We start from the raw sequence: 24383 nt of genomic DNA, 5'->3' as shown, positions 1-24383 counted from the left end.
AGCAAGATCCCCTATGACCACCTACTAGAGTAATGGAAATAAATATAAACAAGTGGGACCTCATTAAACTTAAAAGCTTTCACACAGCAAAGGAAACTACAAACATGGTGAAAAGACAACCCTCAGAATGGGGAAAAATAATAGCAAATGAAGCAACTGACAAAGGATTAATTTCCAAATCAAGCAGCTCATCAACTCAATATCAGCAAAACAAACAACTCAATCAATAAGTGGGAAAAAGATCTAAACAGACATTTCTCCAAAGAAGACATACAGATGGCTAACAAACACATGAAAAGATGCTCAACATCGCTCATTATTAGAGAAGTGCACTTGTTTGTGGGTTGCTGACCTGGGAATGTATGTCCTAACGATAGTGTACCTTCACGTGTTACTAGTCTCTTTGTGGTTTCTTCTTTATGTATTTATTTGCAAAATATTGTTTCTGCTAGTATTCAGGTTGTTCTTATAGATGGTTGCTCTGTAATTAGTTGTAGTTTTGTTGTGGCTGTAGGAGGAAGTGAATTCAGGGTCTTCCTACTCCACCATCTTGGTCACCTCTCCAATGCTTATTCCTGATACTGCTTTTAATTGTGAATATTGTTACGATTTAACTGTAAGTTTAAGTATATATAGCCATATTCATATACACTCCTAGTTCTTCACTCAAATACCAAAGAATTTAAAATTTGCATTATTTTGTAAAGCAATTAATCAGTTAATAGATAAATGTTATTCAGTTAATTCTCTTATATAAAGTTTTTCTAGCTAAAACCTAACCAAAAAGTTATAGAAAATAAGATCAAGCCAGTTTGAAGAATATTTATGGTCCTTATGAATACCTTTTGCTTTCTACATGTATAGTAATTGACCTTTTTGACTTTAAAAAAAAAAATACAGTTTGTGTAAAATGGAGAAATAGTGCCAGCTTCTAGGTAATGCATAGAACTTAACCAGTGCTGTAAAGCCATGTAGAAGTTATGTCTCTTTTCTTAGCTAATGATTAATAGGCATCAGTTTAACTTCCATTTCATTACCAGGTCTTGTATGTTTTTTTTTCCTTGCAAAATTTGTGTTGTTTCATGAGCTCTGAAGACATGTAGCTTTCTCAGATGAAGGATAAAATGTCAATCATTCTCCCCTTTGGTAAGTTTCATCTTTGAGGTATCTTACTCAAAATTGAGACTTCTGCAATAAATTTCTGGTTTATTAAAAGGTATCTTCATGGCTTTTAAAATTTTAAATAGTGAATATCTTCAAAGTATTAAAGTATAATATATTATGACCAGGTATATTTTATTAAAGGTTAGCCATATTGACCTACAAGGGGCTCATCTTTCAGAACTGAGAATAAATAACAAGAGCATTTCACCTTTGCATCTTTTTTCCCCATAGGTTTATTTATGTTTACCCAATGTGCGATCTCTTACTGAAGGGCACTGCTTGATCGTCCCTTTGCAGCACCATAGGGCAGCTACCTTATTGGATGAAGACATCTGGGAGGAAATTCAGGTCAGCATGATAATGCTCATAATCTTTGTTATGATCCATAGCGATTTTTACACACTATTGTGACAAATTCTAACAAGTTTTATACCTTCATTCAATGATTTTACATTCTAAATTTAAACACATACACATTTCCATAGTTGTGTATACCTGTGGGTCATGGTGTTTTCACCACTCACTACATTTTTACTTTATTGAAAGCTTTAAACAAATATTTTTAATGAGGTAATGATTGTCATATAATGTACTAGTTTCAGGTATACAACTGATAGCTTTTGGCTATTAAATTAACTTTGACCAACTAATTATATTTATTTAAAATAAAAATCAGTGTTTAAGATTTCTAATATTTGCTTTTGTGGAACATGAAATAATCATTTTTGCCAAGGTAAGCTAATAGATTACAGCCAAAAAGAAGGATGTTTTCAGATAATAAAAAGTAATTTTTGGAAGATAGTGATTTATACTTAGTGATTGTTATATTTTCCTACAATGGCATTGACATTTTCTGCTACTGTGATAGTGTCATGATTTTGTTATCAGGCTACATTTCCACACTTTTCCCTTATAGCCTGGCTGATATTTGGATTCAGGGATTTTGTGTGTGTGGTGTGGAGTGAATCTTCAAGAACTTGAAAGGCACAACATGGGTGAAATTGCTGCTAAGTGATTTCAAGACCTTATACTCACCAAAACAGGAAGAGAGAAAAACCACTTGTTTTTCCAGTGGTTGACAAGTGAATAGGGGTTATAAGAACCCCTAATTAGAAACCATGAACATTTTAAGACTTCCTAAGAGACTAATCATGGGTCTCTTTAGAAGATGGGTCATGGTAGAGAGTTCTGACAAAATGTGTTCCACTGGAGAGAATGGCAAACCACTTCAGCATTCTTGCCTTGAGATCCCCATGAACAGTATGAAAAGGCAGAAAGATATGACACTAAAAGATAAACTTCCCAGGTCCAGTAGCCCAATATACTACTGGAGGAGTGGAGAAATAGCTCCATGAGGAATGAAGAGACTGAGCCAAAACGGAAACAGCACCCAGTTGTGGATATGTCTTGTGGTGAAAGTAAACTCTGATGCTCTAAAGAACAGTATTGCATAGGAACCTGGAATGTTAGGTCCATGAATCAAGGTAAATCGGAAGTGGTCACACAGGAGATGGCAAGAGTGAACATTGACATTTTAGCAATCAGTGAACTAAAATTGACTGTAATGGGTGCATTTAATTCAGATAACCGTTGTATCTACTCCTGTGGGCAGGAATCCCTTAGAAGAAATGGAGTAGCCCTCACAGTGCAAGAGAGTCTGAAATGCAGTACTTGGATGCAGTCTCAAAAATGACAGAATGGTCTCTTTTTGTTACCAAGGCATACCATTCAGTATCACAGTAATTCAAGTCTTTGGCCCAACCAGTAATGCTAAAGAAGCTGAAGTTGAACGGTTCTATGAAGACCTACAAGACCTCCTGGAATTAACATCACAAAAAGATTTCCTTTTCATCATAGGGGGCTGGGATGCAAAAATAAGAGGTCAAGACATCTGGAATAACAGAAAAGTTTGGCCTTAGAGTAGAAAAGGAAGCAGAGCAAAGGCTAACAGAGTTTTGCCAGGAGAACGCTCTAGTCATAGCATACACATTCTTCCATCAACACAAGAGACCTTCTACACATGGAGATCACCAGATGGTCAATAGCAAAATCAGATTGATTATATTCTTTGCAGTCAAAGATGGAGAACCTCTATAAAGTCATCAAAAACAAGATCAGGAGCTGACCGTGACTCAGACCATGAACTCCTTATTGCAAAATTCAGACTTAAATTGAAGAAAGCAGGGAAAACCATTAGGCCATTCAGATATGACCTAAATCAAATCTGTTACCTTTATTCAGTGGAAGTGATAAATAGATTCAAGGGATTAGATCTGATAGACAGAGTGTCTTAAAAATTACGGACAGAGGTTTGTAATATTGGACAAGAGATGGTGATCAAGACCATTCCCAAGAAAAAGAAATGCAAAAAGCAAAATGGTTGTCTGAGGAGGCCTTACAAATAGCTGAGAAAAGAAGAGAAGCCAAAGGCAAAGGTGAAAAGGAAAGATAGACCCATCTGAATGCAGAGTTCCAAAGACTAGCAAGGCGGGATAAGAAAGACTTCCTAAGTGAACAATGCAAAGAAACAGAGGAAAACAATAGAATGGGAGACACTAGAGATCTCTTCAAGAAAATTCAAGGTATCAAGGGAACATTTCATGCACAGATGGGCACAATAAAGGACAGAAATGGTATGGAACTAACAGAAGTAGAAGGTATTAAGAAGTTGCAAGAGTACACAGAAGAACTATACAAAAAAGATCTTCATGATCCAGATAACCACAATGGTATGATCACTCAACTAGAGCCAGGTGTCTTAGAGTGTGAAGTCAAGTGGGCCTTAGGAAGCATCACTATGAAAGAAGCTGGTGGAGGTGATGGAATTCCAGCTGAGCTATTTCAGATCCTAAAAGATGATGTGTTAAAATGCTGCACTCAGTATCTCAGCAAATATGGAAAACTCAGCATGGCCACAGGACTGGAAAAGGTGTTTTCATTCAAGCCCCAAAGAAGGGCAATGCAAAAGGATGTTCAAACTACTGCACAATTGCATTCATTTCACATACTAGCAAAGTAATGCTCAAAATTCTCCAAGCCAGGCTTCCAGAGTAATGAATTGAGAACTCCCAGATGTTGAAGCTGGATTTAGAAAAGGCAGAGAAACCAGAGATCAAATTGCCAACATCCATTGGATTATAGGAAAAGCAAGAGAATTTCAGAAAAACATCTACTTTTACTTCATAGACTATGCTAAAGCTTTTGACTATGTGGATCACAACAAACTTTGGAAAATTCTTAAGGAGATGGGAATACCAGGCCACCTTACCTGCCTCCTGTGAAACCTGTATTCAGGTCAATAAGCAACAGTTGGAACCTGACATGGAAAAATGGACTGGCTCAATTTTGGGAAAGGAGTATGTCAGGGCCGTATACTGTCACCCTGCTTATTTAATTTATATGCATAGTACATCATGAGAAATGCCAGGCTGGATGAAGCACAAGATGGAATCAAGACTGCTGGGAGAAATATCAATAACTTCAGATATTCAGATGACACCACCTTTATGGCACAAAGCGAAGGGGAACTAAAGAGCCTCTTGATGAAAGTGAAAGAGGAGAGTGAAAAAGCTGCCTTAAAACTTGACATTCAAAAACTAAGATCATGGCATCTGGTCCCATCACTTCATGACAAATAAATGGGAAAACAATGGAAACAGTGACAGACTTTATTTTCTTGGGCTCCAAAATCACTGCAGATGGTGACTGCAACCATGAAAGTAAAAGATGCTCCTTGGAAGAAAAGCCATGACCAACCTAGACAGCATATTAAAAAGCAGAGACATTACTTTGCCGACAAAGTAATAGTCAAAGTCCATATAGTCAAAGGTATGGTTTTTCCAGTAGTTATGTATGGATGTGAGAGTTCGACCATAAAGAAAGCTAAGCACCAAAGAATTGATGCTTTTGAACTGTGGTGTTGGAGAAGACTCTTGAGAGTCCCTTGAACTGGAAGGAGATCCAATCAGTCCATCCTAAAGGAAATCAGTCCTGAATATTCATTGGAAGGACTAATGCTAAAGCTGAAACTCCAATACTGTGGCCACCTGATGCAAAGAACTGACTCATTGAAAAGACCCTGATGCTGGGAAAGACTGAAGGCAGGAGGAGCAGAGGGTGACAGAGGATGAGGTGATTGGATGGCATCACTGACTCAATGGACATGAGTTTGAGCAAGTTCCAGGAGATGGTAATGGACAGGGAATCCTGTCATGCTGCAGTCCATGGGGTCACAAAGAGTCAGACTCGACTGTGCAACTGAACTGAACTGAACCTGAAATTATACCATTAAACTCATATATTTTAAGTCTTTTATAAATATACATATATATATCTATATGAGAAGTACTTAAAAGTGTGTGTGTGTGTCCTCCTTGAGGCTAATGGTATGATGTTTATACATTTTATAATATTGAACTATTTTTGCATCACTACTAATTTAGTGATTTTAAGGTTTCATTTATAATCCATGACATCTTAAGTCTGTCTTATTTGCTGTTGTCCAGATAGACACTAGAACAGTCATCCAACAGTTAAACCAGAAAAGACTTAATGAAAAAATCCGAAGTAAAGAATTTATTAGATAATCTTTAGAGTATCTAAATTTTTATTGTTGTTGCTGTTGTATTTAATCTACTTTTTCATTTTTTTAAACAATTGGTTTTCAGGTATATAGTTCCATTCTAGTAATTATTTTCCTTCTCTCTAATGTTATAAAATTCTCTCCACAGAACTAAGCGATTATTCAATAAATAACAATTAATTGAAAATATGCATAATAAATAAAAATTCACAAATGTTCTAAGTTAACAAAATAAAGACAATCTTTAAAACTATATTATAAAGCCAAACGTACTTTCCATTTGGCTGTTTTTTGTTTTGTGCATGTATTATTAGACATGTGAAGATAACTATCTGGGATATAGTTGAGTGGGAAAATAGAGTTCTCTGTTGTCATTTTCTGATTTGTCTGAAACAGCTTGAGTTATATCATTGGTGTCTTCTTCACTGTTGTTGCAAACAGCACCTAATTCACAATACCTTGAGACAGCTAAAGTTAATTTCTTATATCATCATCCATTGTGGAAGATTGCCTTCAAGAAGTAATTCAGGCATTCAGATTTCTTCCATGATTAGCTTCTCCTGTGGTGCCGTTCTTCCCTTTCAGACCCTTGGTTTGAAAAAAATAGACGTGAGAAGACAACACTACCTTTTGATAACTCTTGTAACACATGTCATTTCCATATACATTACCCAGAACTAAACACGGCCCCACTTAAGTCCCAGAGATACGGGGAGTTTCGTCTTCTTGTTTGCTCAAGCAGAAAAAAATGATACAATTTAGTGAACACAGCCTTTAGGGGGAAGCATTTTTATATACAGATAACAGATTGGAGGCATGGGAAGTACAAAATTTAAATAATTGATTTTATCATATAGATATTTATACCTATATCTTATTATTATTTTATCATAATTTAAATATTGTATGTACATTGTCTCCATTAATGTGATTTTAGAAAGTATAATACCAAAGTCAGACAATTTTTGAAAGGGGAACCAATTGTCTATAATCATCTATAATGATTTAGCTAACAGTCACCTACCATGAGATCATAGGTATTAGCTAAGACTTCAGCAGCAAATTATCTGAAGTAAAGAGACTATGCTGAACTTACAGTTAGCTGTGGTTAGAAATGACTAGTGAATCCTCTATCTGTTGCTTATTAGGTAGCATTTTAGTTCATGTCAAATTGCCATTATTTGCTTTTTTTCCCCTACTTGCTCTTGTTTATATATAAAAGGATTGGAAAATTGAATAGTGATGAGGGATCAGTATTAAATAGTCAGAGGAGACCTCATGGGAATCTAGAACTCCCACCCCCTACCCAGCAGTAATTTGTATCCTTTCCCTGTTTTGGGTGGCAAGAGAGGCTTCAGTGGCAAACCTGAACTGCTGTCTCCACGTGGCAGTAACTAGGCAGGGTCTTAACATAACCTGGTTGAATCTCGAGGAAATTATGCTGAATGAAAATTTGCAAGTGAAGGATCAGCACACATACAAAGGGAACCAGCAAATGAAGTTACTTTGAGGTCAGAAAAATAATTGGAAGTGAATTCTGCTTGTCTCACTGAATTTAAGGATGCCTACCTGCTCAGAGTACTTTTCTTTTTGGTTTTTGGATGTTTTTATATGCTTTTACTGTTAGTTCTATGTAATTTACCATGTAATTTTGATTTTATCACTTCCTTTTATTAGTTTATTGAAACTGTTTGTGATATATACATAATACTGAGCAGAGTGAGTTTCAGTTAAAAAAAATGTTGCTTAACTATGTGAAATGTGGTAGATTTAGAAAGTAAAGTAACTATAAGGTAACATTATAGAATTCCAACATTGTTTAATATTTCTTTTTTTTTAAAGAATTTGCTACACTTTTTATTGTTTTCATTTTTTGAATCTCCTATCATTGCTTTATTTACCTAGCCATTTTGCTTTCTTCAGATGTTTAGAAAATCATTGGTGAAAATGTTTGAAGAGAAAGGATTGGACTGTATCTTTTTAGAAACGAATATGAACATGAAGAAACAGTACCATATGGTTTATGAATGTATTCCTCTCCCAAAGGAAGTGGGTGATATGGCTCCCATTTATTTTAAGGTATTTATAATAATCTTTACATACATATTTATTTTTTATTGTATTATGGTTTTGAAAACAGTTATCTTTATTCTGATATTTTTCTCCTATATACTTATCAATTTTTATATCATTAAGAAATGATGTAAAGCACAAAAAATTCTGCTGTTTAAATTTTTGAAGAAATAAATTTGAAATTTTGACCTTTAAAAGCATGCTTATTTGTAAGTGTGAATATAGTATCAAATAGTAATTTGTAATTTCTATGTTAATTTCTCAAATGAAAAATCAGAGTTTTACCTTGAAGTACTTTCAAGTCAAAATTATAGTCATAACTCTAGAAAACTTACCATTGAAGTTCATCAGAGTCAGAGATAGTTATATGCAAACAGTATAAATTACAATTGCTGAGATAAGTTATTGCTGTAAGTTTTAGTATTTAATATTTCATCATGCTGTTTGTAAAAAGAAACTAAAATCTAACCTTGCCGTGCATTTTTGAACATTACAATAAATGATTAGAGTTCTTAAACAATTAGGTTTCATTATAATGTTCAAGCATGCATCCGTGTGTGCTCAGTCGCTAAGCTGTGTCTCACTGTTTTGCGAGCCCATGGACTATAGCCTGCCAGGCTTCTCTATCAATGGGATTTCCCAGAGGCGTGTTGCCATTTCTCTCTCCAGGGGTCTCCTGCTCGGCCAGGTGGTTTCTTTACCATGGAGCCACTAGAAAAGCCCATAATGTTCAGGCAGGTTTAGCTAAATAACCTTTGTTTAATACTGACCTGAGTGCAGTATAATTTATAGACTAATATAAATTTGTAAATGTAGAACGTATATGGAATAGTAACATCTACATTTAAAAAAGATTATGTTTTGTTGAGGTGATACAGGAACTTGCAAAGTTTAGACAGTGTAGGATTGTAAAGTTTAATTAATATGGACTACAAATCCCAGTAAAAAAGATTATTTTTAAAAAAGAATTATAAAACCTATTAAGGTTGCTGAGGTGGTGAAAATCTACTTTTCCTGTAGAAATTTTGAAAAACAATCTGATTATTTGCTTTGAAATGTCATGCTATTAAAATACAGACAAGCCAGATAATCTGCAACTCTGTATCAGTCCTGTGTTAAACAAAATCAATTGAGAAAGAGATTATTATGCTTTTCTTCAGTGTCTTTTCTTTTTCTCTTATACTTCCTCAGTAGAGTACTAGATTATGAATGTAAGTATTGAAGTATATAGGGCACAACATAAGCACCTACTGTTGCTCAATGGTGGGTGACAGAAGTCTCATCTTTTAGAAGAATGATATATCACTTTTCTATACTAACTCTTATATGATCATTAAAGATGTATATATTTGATCTGGCTTCAATTGTCTATCAAATGTACTACATTATAGTGTCAACACAAGAAACACATAGCAGTATACTATGCTTATTTGAATGTTAATTTCACATTTAAATTTGCTTCATTATAGTGCTGTTATTATAAAATGAGAGTATTTTATACTTATCACCCTAGTGCTTCTTTCTATTACATATTTTTTTATAATACATATTAGACATATTGATTAGCTTAGATAAGACTTATAATTCCATTTCTATGTCTTTTTTCCCATACAGTTTTGCTCCTTTTTTCTGTAACCAGAAATAGTTCAAGTATTTGGTTACCAGAAAGCACATAAATAATTTCTTATATTTCAAAGAAGAGCAATAAAGCAAATTGAATTTATTTGAGTTGATGTCTGTGAATGGAATGGGATTCCCAGGTGGCTCAGTGGTAAAGAATCTACCTGCCATGAGGGTGGGAGATTTGAAAGAATAGAGTTGAAACATGTATATTAACATATGTGAAATAGATGACCAGTCCAAGTTTGAGGCATAAAATAGGGCACTCAAAGCTGGTGCACAGGGACAACCCAGAGGAATGGAACGGGAAGGGTGGTGGGAGGGGGGTTTGAAGCCGGGGGCCACATGTCCAGCCGTGGCTGATTCATGTCAGTGTATGGCAAAAACCACCATAATATTGTAATTCAGTTCAGTTCAGTCATTCCATCGTGTCCACTTTGTGACCCTATGGACTGCAGCATGCCAGGCCTCCTTGTCCATCACCAACTCCCAGAGTTTACTCAAACTCATGTCCATCGAGTTGGTGATGCCATCCAACCGTCTTATCCTCTGTCAGCCCCTTATCCTCCCGCCTTCTATCTTTCGAGCATCAGGGTCCTTTCAGATGAGTCAGTTCTTTGCATCAGGTGGCCAAAGTATTGGAGTTTCAGCTTCAGCATCAGTCCTTCCAATGAATAGCTAGGACTGATTTCCTTTAGGATGGACTGGTTGGATCTCCTTGCAGTCCCAGGGACTCTCGAAGAGTCTTCTCCAGCACCACAGTTCAAAAGCATCAATTCTTTGGTGCTCAGCTTTCTTTATAGTCCACCTCTCACATCCATACATGACTACTGGAAAAACCGTAGCCTTGACTAGATGGACCTTTGTTTGAAAAGTAGTGTCTCTGCTTTTCAATATGCTGTCTAGACTGGTCATAACTTTCCTTCCAAGGAGTAAGCATCTTTTAATTTCATAGCTGCAGTCACCATATGCAGTGATTTTGGAGCCCAAAAAATAAAGTCTGTCACTGTCCATTGTTTCCCTATCTATTTGCCATGAAGTGATGGGATCGAATGCCATGATCTTAGTTTTCTGAATGTTGAGTTTTAAGCCAACTTTTTCACTCTCCTCTTTCACCTTCATCAAGAGTCTCTTTAGTTCTTCTTTGCTTTCTGTTGTAAGGGTGGTGTCATCTGCATATCTGAGGTTATTGATACTTCTCCCGGCAATCTTGATTTCAGCTTGTGCTTCATCCAGCCCAGCATTTTTCATGATGTACTCTGCATATAAGTTAAATAAGCAGGGTGACAATATACAGCCTTGATGTATTCCTTTTCGTATTTGGAACCAGTCTGTTGTTCCATGTCCAGTTCTAACTGTTGCTTCCTGACCTGCATACAGATTTCTCATGAGGCAGGTCAGGTGGGCTGGTATTCCCATCTTTTTAAGACTTTTCCACAGTTTGTGGTGATCCACACAGTCAAAGGCTTTGGCATAGTCAATGAAGCAGAAATAGATGCTTTTCTGGAACTCTCTTTGCTTTTTTGATGATCCAGCTGATGTTGGCAATTTGATCTCTGGTTCCTTTGCCTTTTCTTAAACATCTGGAAGTTCACAGTTAATGTATTGTTGAAGCCTGGCTTGGAGAATTTTGAGCATTACTTTACTAGCGTTTGAGATGAGTGCAGTTGTGCACTCATTGAGCATTCTTTGGCATTGCCCTACTTTGGGATTGGGATTCTTTTCCAGTCCTGTGGCCACTGTTGAGTTTTCTAAAATTGCTGGCATATTGAGTGTAGCACTTTCACAGCATCATCTTTCAGGATTTGAAATAGCTCAATTGGAATTCCATTGCCTCCACTAGCTTTGTTTGTACTGATGCTTCCTAAGGCCTATTTGACTTCACATTCCAGGATGTCTGGCTCTAGGTGAGTGATCACACCATCGTGGTTATCTGGGTCATGAAGATCTTTTTTGTACAGTTCTTCTGTGTATTCTTGCCACCTCTTCTTAATATCTTCTGCTTCTGTTAGGTCCATACCATTTCTGTCCTTTATTGAGCTCATCTTTGCATGAAATCTTCCCTTGGTGTCTCTAATTTTCTTGAAGAGATCTCTAGTCTTTCCCATTGTATTGTTTTCCTCTATTTCTTTGCAGGGATCACTGGGGAAGGCTTTCTTATCTCTCCTTGCTATTCTTTGGAACTCTGCATTCAAATGGTTATATCTTTCCTTTTCTCCTTTGCTTTTTGCTCCTCTTCTTTTCACAGCTATTTGTAAGGCCTCCTCAGACAGCCATTTAGCTTTTTTGCATTTCTTTTTTTTTTTTTTGCATTACTTTACTTGTATTCTTGTAAAGTAATTAGCCTCCAAAAAAAAAAAAAAACAAAAAACAGCTCTTCTTCCCATGCAGGAGATGCAAGAGCCATGGATTTGATCCCTGGTTTGGGAAGATCCCCTGGAGGAGGAAATAGAAGCCACTCCAGTATTCTTGCTGGGATAATCTCATGGACAGAGGAGCCTGGCAAGCTGTAGTCCATGGGGTCACAAAGAGTCAGACACAGCTGAAAGGCTAAGCATGCACACATGCTATGAATGGAGTAGGAAATTTGTGAATTTTTATATACAGGAATATAGAATGAGTAATATAGAATAAATTTGGGTGAAGATCAGACTTGTATGAAATCAAGAAATTCCAATTTTAAGTAACAGAAATTAAAGGGTTAATTCATTGATAATAATGACCTAACATGTATATTATACCCTATAGCTGGTTCACCGTATTACTTTATTTTTAAACTGTTTCTTTGTATTTACTTGTATATTTTCATTAACAAATGGTTATTTCTTAGAAAGCCATAATGGAATCTGATGAAGAATGGTCTATAAACAAGAAATTGATTGATCTCTCTTCAAAAGACATCAGAAAGTCTGTAAGTATTACTTTTTCTTAATAAAAGAAATAATCCTACTGTTAGAATCTTTGTAATTTCCATATCTTATTTGAGAAAGAGACCATTTGGCTCAGTGACCAAAGGTGAAGTACATATAATTCTATAAATGAAGAAGAAATTACTTTCATCTTACCTGGTCTAGCAAATCCTTATTTGTCTAGTGGCTTATATGAATATTTATTCCTGATTTTCCGGCTCTCTGCAGTAGTCCTTATAATTGGTTATGACAGCCATAAGACTGCCGTGAAAATTCTTCTTATGAGATTCTCAGCCGTGAAAGTTCTTCTTATGAGATTGTCAGCCTCTGTGGGACAAGTGAGGAAAGATGCTTTCTTGTTCCTGAATTTGTAATGAGAAAAACATTGGTCTTTCCTAAAGATCCTGTTTTGAATTTAAAACTCTATTTCTCGTTCCTTTTTTTGGCAGGGAGGGCTTATACATAGGTTCACTGTTACGTTCCTTTAAAATAGTAGTTGAGTTAGATTATGAATACATTTTTCTTTTATAGTCTTTACTAATCATGCTTCATAGTTTAATCTTGATTTTCAGGTCAAGTTTTAAATTGAAGGAGCACTTGAGTACTTCTGTAGTAACCTCCTTCTTTTCTAGAAATATACATTAAATGGAATAGATATATAATAGAAGTATAGATTTCTTTTTTTTTTTCCTATGAAAAGAGTATTATATGAATGTATATTTGAGTGCCTGCTATTTACCAGGCAGTGTTCTAGGTACATTTATACATAATGAAGCAGAGCAAAGACTTTTTATATTCTGGTGCAAGAGTTGGGAACTGCATTCTTTGTACTAAATCCAGCCTCCTGCCTTGTTTGTGTGAATGAAGTTTTATAGTAACATAGATATATCCTTGTATAAGTACTGTTTTGGGCTGCTTTCATGCTACAAGGGCAGAATTGAGAGTTACAATAAAAATTTTATGATCTGCAATGCCCACATTATTTTATTTAAATTAAAACTTTTATTATAGGTTTTAAAAAGTTTTTTATAAGTTTTTAAAATTTTGCTGACCCTTATTATAGAAGATATCACTAGAATATTTCTCTCGCATTTCTTTTGGAAATCCAGACTCCTGATACATGTGACTAATAGAATCTCTCTTTTTATATCCTTTATTACCTTTAATATATTACATTTATTATATCCCAGACAAAAGATTGAAATCTGCATTATTGGAGACAGTTTTAATTCAAAAGTAAAACCATTTATAAGTCTTTTCTCTTTTTAAAAATTAAAAAGAAATTTAATACAATTTTAAAAGTTTACTTTCCATTTACAGTTATTACAAAATATTGGCTGTTTTCTCCATGTTATACAATACATCCTTGAGCCTATCTTACACATGATAGTTTGTACCTTCAACTCCCCCACCCCATCACCCCTGCTCATTGGTACTGGTAACCACCAGTGTGTTCTCTATATCTATATGTCTGCTGCTTTTCCCCTTTATTCATTAGTTTGTTATATTTTTTCGATTCCATGTATAAGTGATATCATATAGTATTTGTCCTTCTCTGCCTTATTTCAATTCCCATAATGCCTAATGCCATCCAAGTCCATCCATGTTGCTGCAGATAGCAAAATTCTGTTCTTTTTAACATCTTTATCCATTCGTCTGTCGATGGACACTTAAGATGATTTCATATCTTGGCTATTGTAAATAATGTTTCTATGAACATTTTCCAACCAGTCAATCCTAAGGGAAATCAGTCCTGAATATTCATTGGAAGGACTGATGCTGAAACGGTAACTCCAATACTTTGGCCATCTGATGTGAAGAACTGACCGTTGGAAAAGACCCTGAAGCTAGGGAAGATTGAAGGCAGGAGGAGAAGGGGATGACAGAGGATGAGATGGTTGGATGGCATCACCAACTTGATGGACATGAGTTTGAGCAAGCTCCCGGAGTTGGTGATGGACAGGGAAGCCTGGCATGCTGTAATCCATGTGGTTGCAAAGAGTCAGACACAACTGAGTGATTGAACTGAACTGATGAACATTTGGCTTTTTATACAATTCATGGGGTTCTTATAGCAAGAATACTGGGGTGGTTTGCCATGCCTTCCTCCAGTGGACCACATTATGTCAGAACTCTCCAGTGGAAACTGTCCGTCTTGAGTGGCCCTGCATGGCATGGTTTATAGCTTCATAGAGTTATGCAAGCCCCTTCAACATGACAAGGCAGTGACCATGAAGGAGACTAGAGATCTCTTCAAGAAAATTGGAAACTTCAAAGGAACATTTCATGTAAATATGGGCACAGTAAAGGACAGAAACAGTGGAGACCTAACAGAAGCAGAAGAGATCAAGAAGAGATGTCAAGAACAAACAGAAGAACTCTACACAAAAGATCTTAATGACCCAGATAACCACAATGGTGTGATAACTCACCTAGAGCCAGACATCCTGGAGTGTGAAGTCAAAAGGGCATTAGGAAGCACTGCTGCCAATAAAGCTAGTGGAGGTGATGGAATTCCAGCAGAGCTGTTTAAAATCCTAAAAGATGATGCTGTTAAAGTGCTGCACTCAATATGTCAGCAAATTTGGAAAACCTAGGCAATGGCACCCCACTCCAGTACTCTTGCCTGGAAAATCCCATGGATGGAGGAGCCTGTTAGGCTGCAGTACATGGAGTCGTTAAGAGTTGGACACGACTGAGCGACTTCCCTTTCACTTTTCACTTTCACGCATTGGAGAAGGAAATGGCAACCCAATCCAGTGTTCTTGCCTGGAAAATCCCAGGGATGGGGAAGCCTCGTGGGCTGTCGTCTCTGGGGTCGCATAGAGTCGGACACAACTGAAGTGACTTAGCAGTAGCAGCAGCAGTGGCCACCGGACTGGAAAAGGTCAGTCTTCATCCCAGTTCCCAAGAAGGGCAGTGCTAAAGAATGTTCAAACTACTGGACACTTGCAGTCACTTTCCATGCTAGTAAAGTTATGCTCAAAATCCTTCAGGCTAGGCTTCAGCATTACGTGAAACAAGAACTTCCAAGATGTACAAACTGGGTTTAGAAAAGGCAGAGGAACCAGAGATGAAATTGCCAACTTTCACTGGATCATAGAGAAAGCAAAGGATTTCCAGCAAAACATCTACTTCTGTTTTATTAACTATGCTAAAGACTTTGACTGTGTGGATCATAACAAACTCTGGAAAATTCTTAAAGAGATGGGAATACCAGATCGTCTTACTTGTCTCCTGCGAAACCTGTATGAAGGTCAAAAAGCAACAGTTAGGACCTTATATGGAACAATGGACTGGTTCAAAATTGAGAAAGGAATACAACGAGGCTGTGTATTGTCACCCTGTTCATTTAGCTTATACATGATGTGCTTAGCTTAGTATATTATACGAAATGCTGGGCTCGATGACTTACAAGCTAGAATCAAGGTTACCAGGAGAAATATCAACAACCTCAGATATGCAGATGATACTACTATACTGGCAGAAAGTGAGGTTGAACTAAAGAGCCTCTTGATGAGGGTGAAAGAAGAGAGTGGAAAAGCTGGCTTAAAACTCAATATTAAAATAACTAAAATGGCATTTGGTCCCATCTCTTCATTGCAAATTGAAGGGGAAAAGGTGGAAGCAGTGAAAGATTTCCTCTTCTTGGGCTCTAACCTCCCTGTGTATGGTGACTGCAGTCATGGAATTAGAAGACGATTGCTTCTTGGAAGGAGAGCTATGACAAACAGTGCTCAGTCGCTTCAGTTGTGTCTGTCCTTTTGTGACCCAGTGGACCATAGCTCACCAGGCTCCTTTGTCATTGGCATTCTCCAGGCAAGAATAGTGGAGTGGGTTGCCATGCCCTCCTCCAGGAGATCTTCCCCACCCAGGGATCGAACCTGCATCTCCTGCCTTGCAGGCAGATTCTTTACCACCAGGAAGGCCCATGACAAACCTAGACAGTGTATTAAAAAGCAAATACTTTGGCCATCTGATACAAAGAGCTGACTCATTGGAAAAGACCCTGATGCTGGGAAAGATTGAAGGCAGAAAGAGAAGAGGGCAACAGAGGATGAGATGGTTGGATGGCATCACCAAGTCAATGGACATGAACTTGGGCAAACTCTGGGAGATGATGAGGGACAGGGAGGCCTGAAGTGCTGCAGTCCATGGGATTGTGAAGAGTTGGACATGACTTGGCAACTGAACAACAGCATAAACATTCTATGCATATACCTTTTCAAATTAGTGTTTTTGTTTTTTTCAGATATATATACCCAGGAGAGGAATTGCTGAGTGACATGGTAGCTGTGTATTGAGTTTTTTAATAAACCTCTGCACTGTTTTGCCCAGTGGCTACACCGATTTACATTCCCACCAATAGCATTTTAGTGTTCTCTTTTCTTTATATCCTTGCCGACTTTGTTATTTGTTTTATTTTTAGCAGTAGCCATAAAGGTGTGAGGTGATATCTCATTGTGGTTTTGGATTTGATTAGCATTTTCCTGATGATTAGAGATTTTGAGCATCTTTTCATATGCCTGTGGCCATCTTCATTTCCTCCTTGGTAAAATGTGTATTCAGTTTTTTTATCCCCTTTTTAGTTAGGTTGTTTGTTTGTTTGTTTGTTTTTATATTGAGTTGTATTGACTGTTTATGTATGTTGGATTAACCCCTTATTGGTCATATAATTTGCAAAAATTTTCTCCCATTTAGTAGGTTGTCTTTAAATTTTGTTGATAATTTCCTTTGCTGTGTAAAAGCTTTTAAATTTACTTAGGTCCCATTTGTTTACTTTTGCTTTTATTTAATATACTCCAGGAGATGGATACAAAAACTTTTGCTGTGATTCATGTCACTGAATGTTCTCTATTTTCCTGTAGGCATTTTATAGTATCTGGCCTTAACTTTAGATCTTTAATCCATTTTGACTTTTATTTTTTGTATGGTGTTAGAGAATGTTCTAATTTCACTTCTTTACATGTATCTGTCTAGTTTTCCCAGCACTGTTTATTGAAGAGACTGTCTTTTCTTCATTGTATATTCTTGGTTCTTTTTGGTGACTGTAGGTGTGTGAGTTTATTTCTGGGCTGTCTAGTCTGTTCCATTGATCTGTGTCTGTTTTCAATGCCAGCATCAAACTGTTCTGATGGGTATAGCTTTGTATTAAACAGTGTGGTCTGAAGTCAAGGAGCATAATTCTTCCAGCTTTGTTCTTCTTTCTCAAGATTGTTTCGGTTGTTTGGGATCTTTTGAAGGTATAATCTTCCAAAACTGAGCCAAGCACAAATAGAAAAGATGAATGGACGAATTACGAGTACTGAACTTGAGTCAGTAATTTAAAAATTTCCAGCAAACAAAAATCTAGAACCAGATGGCTTTACAGCTGAATTCTATTGAACATTTATCCTTCTGAAACTATTCCAAAAAATTGCAGAGGAAGGAACGCTTCTAAACTCATTCTATGAGTCCAGCATCAACCTGATACTAAAACCAGACAGAGATATCACAAAAAAGATTAGAGTTCAGTATCGCTGATGAACATAGATGAAAAAATCCTCAATAAATAATAGCAGACTGAATCCAGCAATACATTAAAAAGATCATATACCATGATCAAGTGAGATTTAACCCAGAATTCCAAGAATGTTTCAGTATTCATAAATCAATCAATGTGATATACCACATTAACAAATTGAAAATAAAAACCATGTGATCATCTCAATAGATGGCAGAAAAAGCTTTTGATAAAATTTGGCACTCATTTATGATAAATTTCTCCAGAAGATGGGCATAGAGGGAACATACCTCAAAATAATAAAGGCCATATATGACAAAAACACACAGCTAACATCTACCCCCTCCTGTTGCTCCCTGCTAAAGTCAAGGCTTCAGAGTATACAACAAAATTAGAATTAGGTTTTAACAATAATTTAGAACACAATAGAATTGTATTTTTGGCTAGACTTCTGAAAGAATGATACCTTTTAAACTTAGATGAGAAGAGCCCACAAAGTTAGCAGATGTCATTGATTTCATGTTAAATCTCTTCTCTTTCACTAACTGGGGCAGATAAGACAGAGGTTAATATTGTTCATATTTAAAATACTTGTAAGTATCGATAGAAAAGCCCCTTAAAACTTACCTAATGAATGGACTAAGGACTTGATAAAACATTTCACAAAAGAGGAGATATATATATCTATCTAAAACACCTACCACGATAGCCTTAGAGCAAACATTTATTAAGTGCTTAGTAGCTCCAGGCCATTTATATGTTTATTTCTTGAACTACCCAACTCTTTCCCCCTATCTTATAGCTTAAGAAACAGCCATAGAGAAGTTAAATAATAGTAAAGAAATACCAGGCAGTATGGCTATCATCAAAAATAAATGCTGGAGAAGATGTGGCGAGAAAGGAACCCTCCTACTCTAGAGAGTGTCATACTGAGTGAAGTAAGTTAGGTAGAGAAGGAGAAATACTGTATGACATCCCTTATATGTGGAATCTAAAAGAAATGATACAAAAGAACTTCCTTACAAAATAGAAAGAGACTCACAGACTTAAAAAATGTATTTATGGTTGCTGGGGGGAAGGGATAGTTAGGGAGTTTCAGATGGATGTGTTCACACTGTTGTATTTAAAATGGATAAGCAACAAATACCTACTGTATAGCACATGGAACTCTGCTCAGTGTTACATGACAACCTGGATGGGAGGGGAGTTTGGAGAAGAATGGATACATGTATATGTATGGCTGAGTCCCTTTGCTGTTCATCTGAAACTATCACAACATTGTTAATAAGCTATATCCCAGTATAAAATAAGAAGGTTAAAAAATATATATATCAAAAAGAAGAACTATAGAGGGACTTCCTTGATGGTCCAGTGGTTAAGAATTCACCTTCAGATGCAAGTTCGACCCTGGTCAGGGAACAAAGTTCCCACATGCCATGGGGTGACAAATCCCATATGCCGCAACTGGAGAGCCCTGGGTGCATGGCAGCAAAGATCCTGCATACCGCAGCTAAGACCCAATGCAGCCAAATAAGCATTTTTTAAACTGAATTATTAGAAAAGTTAAAAGACAAAAATGATAAAATTAAGTATAACTAAAGTAAACAGTTAAGGGATAGGCATAAAGATGTAAAATATGATATCAAAAATAGAAAATATGTAGGGGGAATAAAAAATAATAGATCTTTTAGAATGTCTTTGAACTTAAAATCAGTTTAAAACAAGTATATATATTGATAGATATAAGTCAACAGATATGAACTCCATGATAACTACTATATATGCAGTATTTTATTGGTAAGCCATCTAGTCCCTCTAGGGAAGAGAATGGCAAACCACTAAAGTATTCTTGCCTCAAGAAGCCCATGAACAGTATGAAAAGGCAAAAAGCTATGACACCAGGAGATGAATCCCCCAGACTGGAAGGTGCCTGATAAGCTACTGGGAGAGAGCAGAGAAATAGCTCCAGAAAGAATGAAGAGGCTTTAACTGTGTGGATCACAACAAACTATGGAACATTCTAAAGGACATGGGAATACCAGACCACCTTACCTGCCTCCTGAGAAACCTGTATGCAGGTCAAGAAGCAACAGTTAGCACCTGACTTGGAACAACAGACTGGTTCAAAATTGCAAAAGGAATGCATCAAGACTATATATTGTTGTCATCCTGCTTATTTAACTTCTAAGCAGAGTACATTATGCAAAATGCCAGTCTGGATGAATCACAAGCTGGAATCAAGATTTCCAGGAGAAATATCAACAACCTCAGATATGCAGATGATACCTCTCTAATGGCAGAAAGAGAAGAGAAACTAAAGAGCCTTTTGGTAAAGGTGAAAGAAGAGAGTGAAGGAGCTGGCATAAAACTCAACATTCAAAAAATGAAGATCATGGCTTCCGGTCCCATTGCTTCATGGCACATAGATGGGAAAACAATGGAAATAGTGACAGATTTTCTTTTCTTCAGCTCCAAAATCACTGTGGATGGTGACTGCAGCCACGAAATGAAAAGGTGCTTGCTCCTTGAAAGAAAAGCTGTGACCCACCTAGACAGTGTATAAAAAAAGCAGAGACATCACTTTGCAAATAAAGGTCGCTGTAGTCATAACTGTGGTTTTTCCAGTAATCATGTACAGATGTGAGAGTTGCACCATAAAGAAGGCTGAGTGCTGAAGAATTGATGCTTTTGAATTGTGGTGCTGCAGAAGACTTGGGAATCCCTCGGACAGCAAGGAGATCAAACCAGTCCATCCTAAAGCAAATCAACCCTGAATATTCATTGGAAGAACTGATGCTGAAGCTCCAGTCCTTTGGCTACCTGATGCGAAGAGGCGACTCATTGGAAAATACCCTGATGCTGGGAAAGATTGAGGGCAGGAGAAGGGGGCAGCAGAGGATGAGATGGTTGGATGGCATCACCAACTCAATGGGCATGAGTTTGAGCAAACTTCAGGAGACAGTGAAGGACAGGGAAGCCTGGCCTGCTGCAGTCCATGGGGTCGCAAAGAATAGGACATGACTTAGCGACTGAACAACAACAACAATCTAGTATCTACTGCAAGTTTATTTATTTTAATCTGAATATATAGCTGAAATAAGTTCCTGGAGGTTAATATTTTCACTTAACCAGTAAGAAACACATACAAATTCTTCTTGCAATGGTTATTACATATTTAACTTTGAAGTGGATTCTTTTCTAAATCACCACATAGTGTTTTATCTGAGACTGTTTATCCAAGTCAGAGCAGCTTGGGAATGAACTAGATGACCTCTTGAAATCCCTCTTAGCTTTAGGATTTAATAATTATGTGGATGGAATTGTGACGAGAACTTGAGTCCAAGAATAATTTCAAAGCAGGTCACTTTTTACAAAGTTAAGCTTTCCAGTGTCTTTTTAACATGATAATGTTTCTGAGCATGAAGTGAACAATCTTGATCTATTTTAACTTTATTTTAATTCCGAAGAAATCTCATTTTGCTTCTTTTAAAAAAACTCTACGTCCAGAAAAAAAGCAGCCCTCTATCCCATCTCCTTAGTTCATGAAGTATTTTGTATGTGTGTTGGGGTGGTGATTTTTTTCCCATAGTAGATTCTTAGCTGTTAGTACAGATTTGCCTATTTATAATTCATTCTAACTCTCTGTTCATTTATGTTTTTATTTGTGTGAGTATAAACTTTTTCTTAATGTCTATTTTGTCTACTTGCTCTGGGTTTTTTAATTTATTTTCAGTGTAGTGTGAAGTTCATGAAAATATGCAAGGGAAAAACATCTGAATGTTAATTGCAGAGGGGTTGCATGATGTTCACGCAAGTTGTCAAGAAAGTGATCTTTTTTCACAAGATTTTTTTTTAAATTCTCAAGACAGTTTATAGAGAGGTCACATGAATTCTTCTCAACTTTTTATTAGGATTTTGAAATTTAATTCTGTGATAACTGTAGCAGTTGAAAAACATGTAAGACATCTTCGATTTGACTTTTGAAACTAAGCAAAGTCCACCTCAAGGGAAATTTGAGTTTACCCTGGGATCTTTAAATATGAGGACAATTATAGAAAGTCAGGATTAAAGACTGGAATGTTTAAAGGGGAAAACAAATACTACTGTTTTTCTATGATCAATAAATTTTTTTGCTGTAATTCTGTCAGTACTCTTCATGGGTGGTACCAAAGTTCCAACTTCTTTCACTCCTGCTGGTCAGGGCAGGAAAAGGGGAGTACTAAATGTACATGTATTTGATAATGGAGCCTTGGCAGTGCCTACTGACTAATAACTCTAGCAAGAGTGTAGGTTGTACCTTTTGCATCCTTCAATGAGAGAAGAGTTGCTTGTGACAGTGTGTTCATCTTGGAAATTATACAATATGTTGTTGAGCTTTACTGTGTATATACAAATTACCACAAACTTAGTGCTTTAAAAATAACACACTTATTATCTCATAATTTTGGAAGTCACAAATATGAAATGGGTTTAAAATCTAGATGTTAGCAGGCCTGCTTTTTTTTGAGGCTCTTAGGGAGAATCCATTTCCTTGCCGTTTTCAGTTTCTGGAAGTCACCTGCATTCCATGGCTTGTGGTTCTTTCAGAGCCAACCAGTATAGGATCTTCCAGTCTTTCTCTGACTCGGACCTTTCTGTCATATCCTGTATAACCTGGGATAATCTTTCCATTTCAAGATCCCTAACTTAATCATATCTGCAAAGCCCCTTTTGCCTTATAATATAATTTATTTATGGCAAATAGGGAATAAGAGCATTGACATATTTAGGAAGCCATTTTTCTGCAAAATACAGTATCATACCAACAAAAAACATGGGCACTGTTATCATAAGTTGATTCCTCAAGATCTCTTCCTGGAGAGTACTGTTCTTTACCATGTAGTCTTCAATATAATTTTAGCCATTCATATTCATGTTCATACATTGATCTATTTCAGATAGCAAAAAGTATTTTAATGGAGCCTTCCATTCTTTTTTGACTACTAGATTTGCACAAAGCATTGTTAGTAGGAGATGGAAATGAAAATAATATTTGAATAATATTCTCTTTGCCAAACATTAGTCTGTGTACTTAATATGCATTTTTCTATTTGATCCTCACAGCAGACTTCTGAGCTCTTCATATTTATTGTTAAGACTCACAGATCTTAAACAACTTGCCTAAAATTATAGTTATAAGTAACAGAACTGTGATTAGAGTCTTGTCTATCTATTTTTTTGGCTAACTATGTCATATGTGTTTTAAATTTTACTTTAAAAATGTGAAAATATTTTTTAAAAAGCACGAATAGTAACCATTTCTCTGCATTGTATGTTATATACTATTTTGTAAACTGATTGTTTAACTTACACTTTTCCTATAACCTATACAACTCTTTATAGGCCCCGGTTTTAATTGCTTTATACTATTTCAAGATGACCACTCTTCTTCCACCCTATCACACTACACTATCTCTTCCCAAGGCATGACTTCTGGAGGGCACAATACAAAATATATGTAATTAAATAGAAATATGTAATTCAGTGAAACTGAATCATGCCGTGTAGGGCCACCCCAGATGGACGGATCATGGTGGAGAGTTCTGACAAAACGTGGTCCATCAGAGAAGGGAATGGCAAACCACTGCAGCATTCTTGCCTTGAGAACCCCATGACAGTATGAAAAGGCAAAAAGATACGACACTGAAAGATGAACTCCCCAGGTTGGTGGTGTCCAATATGCTCCTGGAGAAGAGCAGAGCAATACCTCCAAAAGGAATGAAGAGGCTGAGCCAAAGCAGAAATAGCACCCAGTTATGGATATGTTTGGTGGTGAAAGTAATGTCTGATGCTTTTAACAATATTGCATAGGAACCTGCAATGTTAGGTCCATGAATCAAGGTAAATTGGAAGTGGTCAAACAGGAGATGGCAAGAGTGAACATCGACATTTTAGGAATCAGTGAACTACAGTGGACAGTAATAGTCAAATTTAATTCAGATGACCATTATATCTACCACTGTGGGCAAGAATCCCTTAGAGGAAAGGGAGTAGCCCTCAGAGTCAACAAAACAGTCTGAAATGCAGTACTTCGGGGCAATCTCAAAAACGACAAAATGGTTTCTGTTCGTTTCCAAGGCAAACCATTCAACCAGTATCATAGTAATCCAAGCCTATGCCCCAACCACTAATGCCAAAGAAACTGAAGTTGAAAGGTCCTATGAAGAACTATAAGACCTTCTAGAACTAACACTAAAGAAGAGATGTGCTTTTCATCATAGGGGACTGGAATGCAAATGTAGGAAGTCAAGAGAAACCTGGAGTAACAGGCAAGTTTGGTCTTTGAATACAAAAGGAAGCAGAGCAAAGGCTAACAGAGTTTTGCCAAGAGAATGCACTGGTCATAGCAAACACCTGCTTCCAACAACACAAGAGATGGTTCTACATATGGACATCAGTTCAGTTCAGTTCAGTCACTCAGTCATGTCCAACTCTTTGCAACCCCATGAACTGCAGCACGCTAGGCCTCCTGTCCATCACCAACTCCCAGAGT

General features: G+C 36.7%; 1 protein-coding gene across 3 annotated transcripts in view; it reads left to right on the top strand.

Moving 5' to 3' along the window:
- CWF19L2 (CWF19 like cell cycle control factor 2) overlaps positions 1-24383 on the top strand; it is a 144512-nt gene that overhangs the window by 110110 nt on the left and 10019 nt on the right. For all 3 annotated transcript variants that reach the window (XM_027563860.1, XM_027563861.1, XM_027563859.1), the window contains 3 exons: positions 1396-1512; positions 7670-7825; positions 12270-12350. In XM_027563860.1, coding sequence (XP_027419661.1) covers positions 1396-1512; positions 7670-7825; positions 12270-12350 — 354 coding nt within the window. The remainder of the gene's footprint in view (positions 1-1395; positions 1513-7669; positions 7826-12269; positions 12351-24383) is intronic.

Source organism: Bos indicus x Bos taurus, chromosome 15 (assembly GCF_003369695.1).
Source record: "Bos indicus x Bos taurus breed Angus x Brahman F1 hybrid chromosome 15, Bos_hybrid_MaternalHap_v2.0, whole genome shotgun sequence".
NCBI classification, from domain to species: Eukaryota; Metazoa; Chordata; class Mammalia; order Artiodactyla; family Bovidae; genus Bos; species Bos indicus x Bos taurus.
This window is presented reverse-complemented; position numbering and strand designations above follow the sequence as displayed.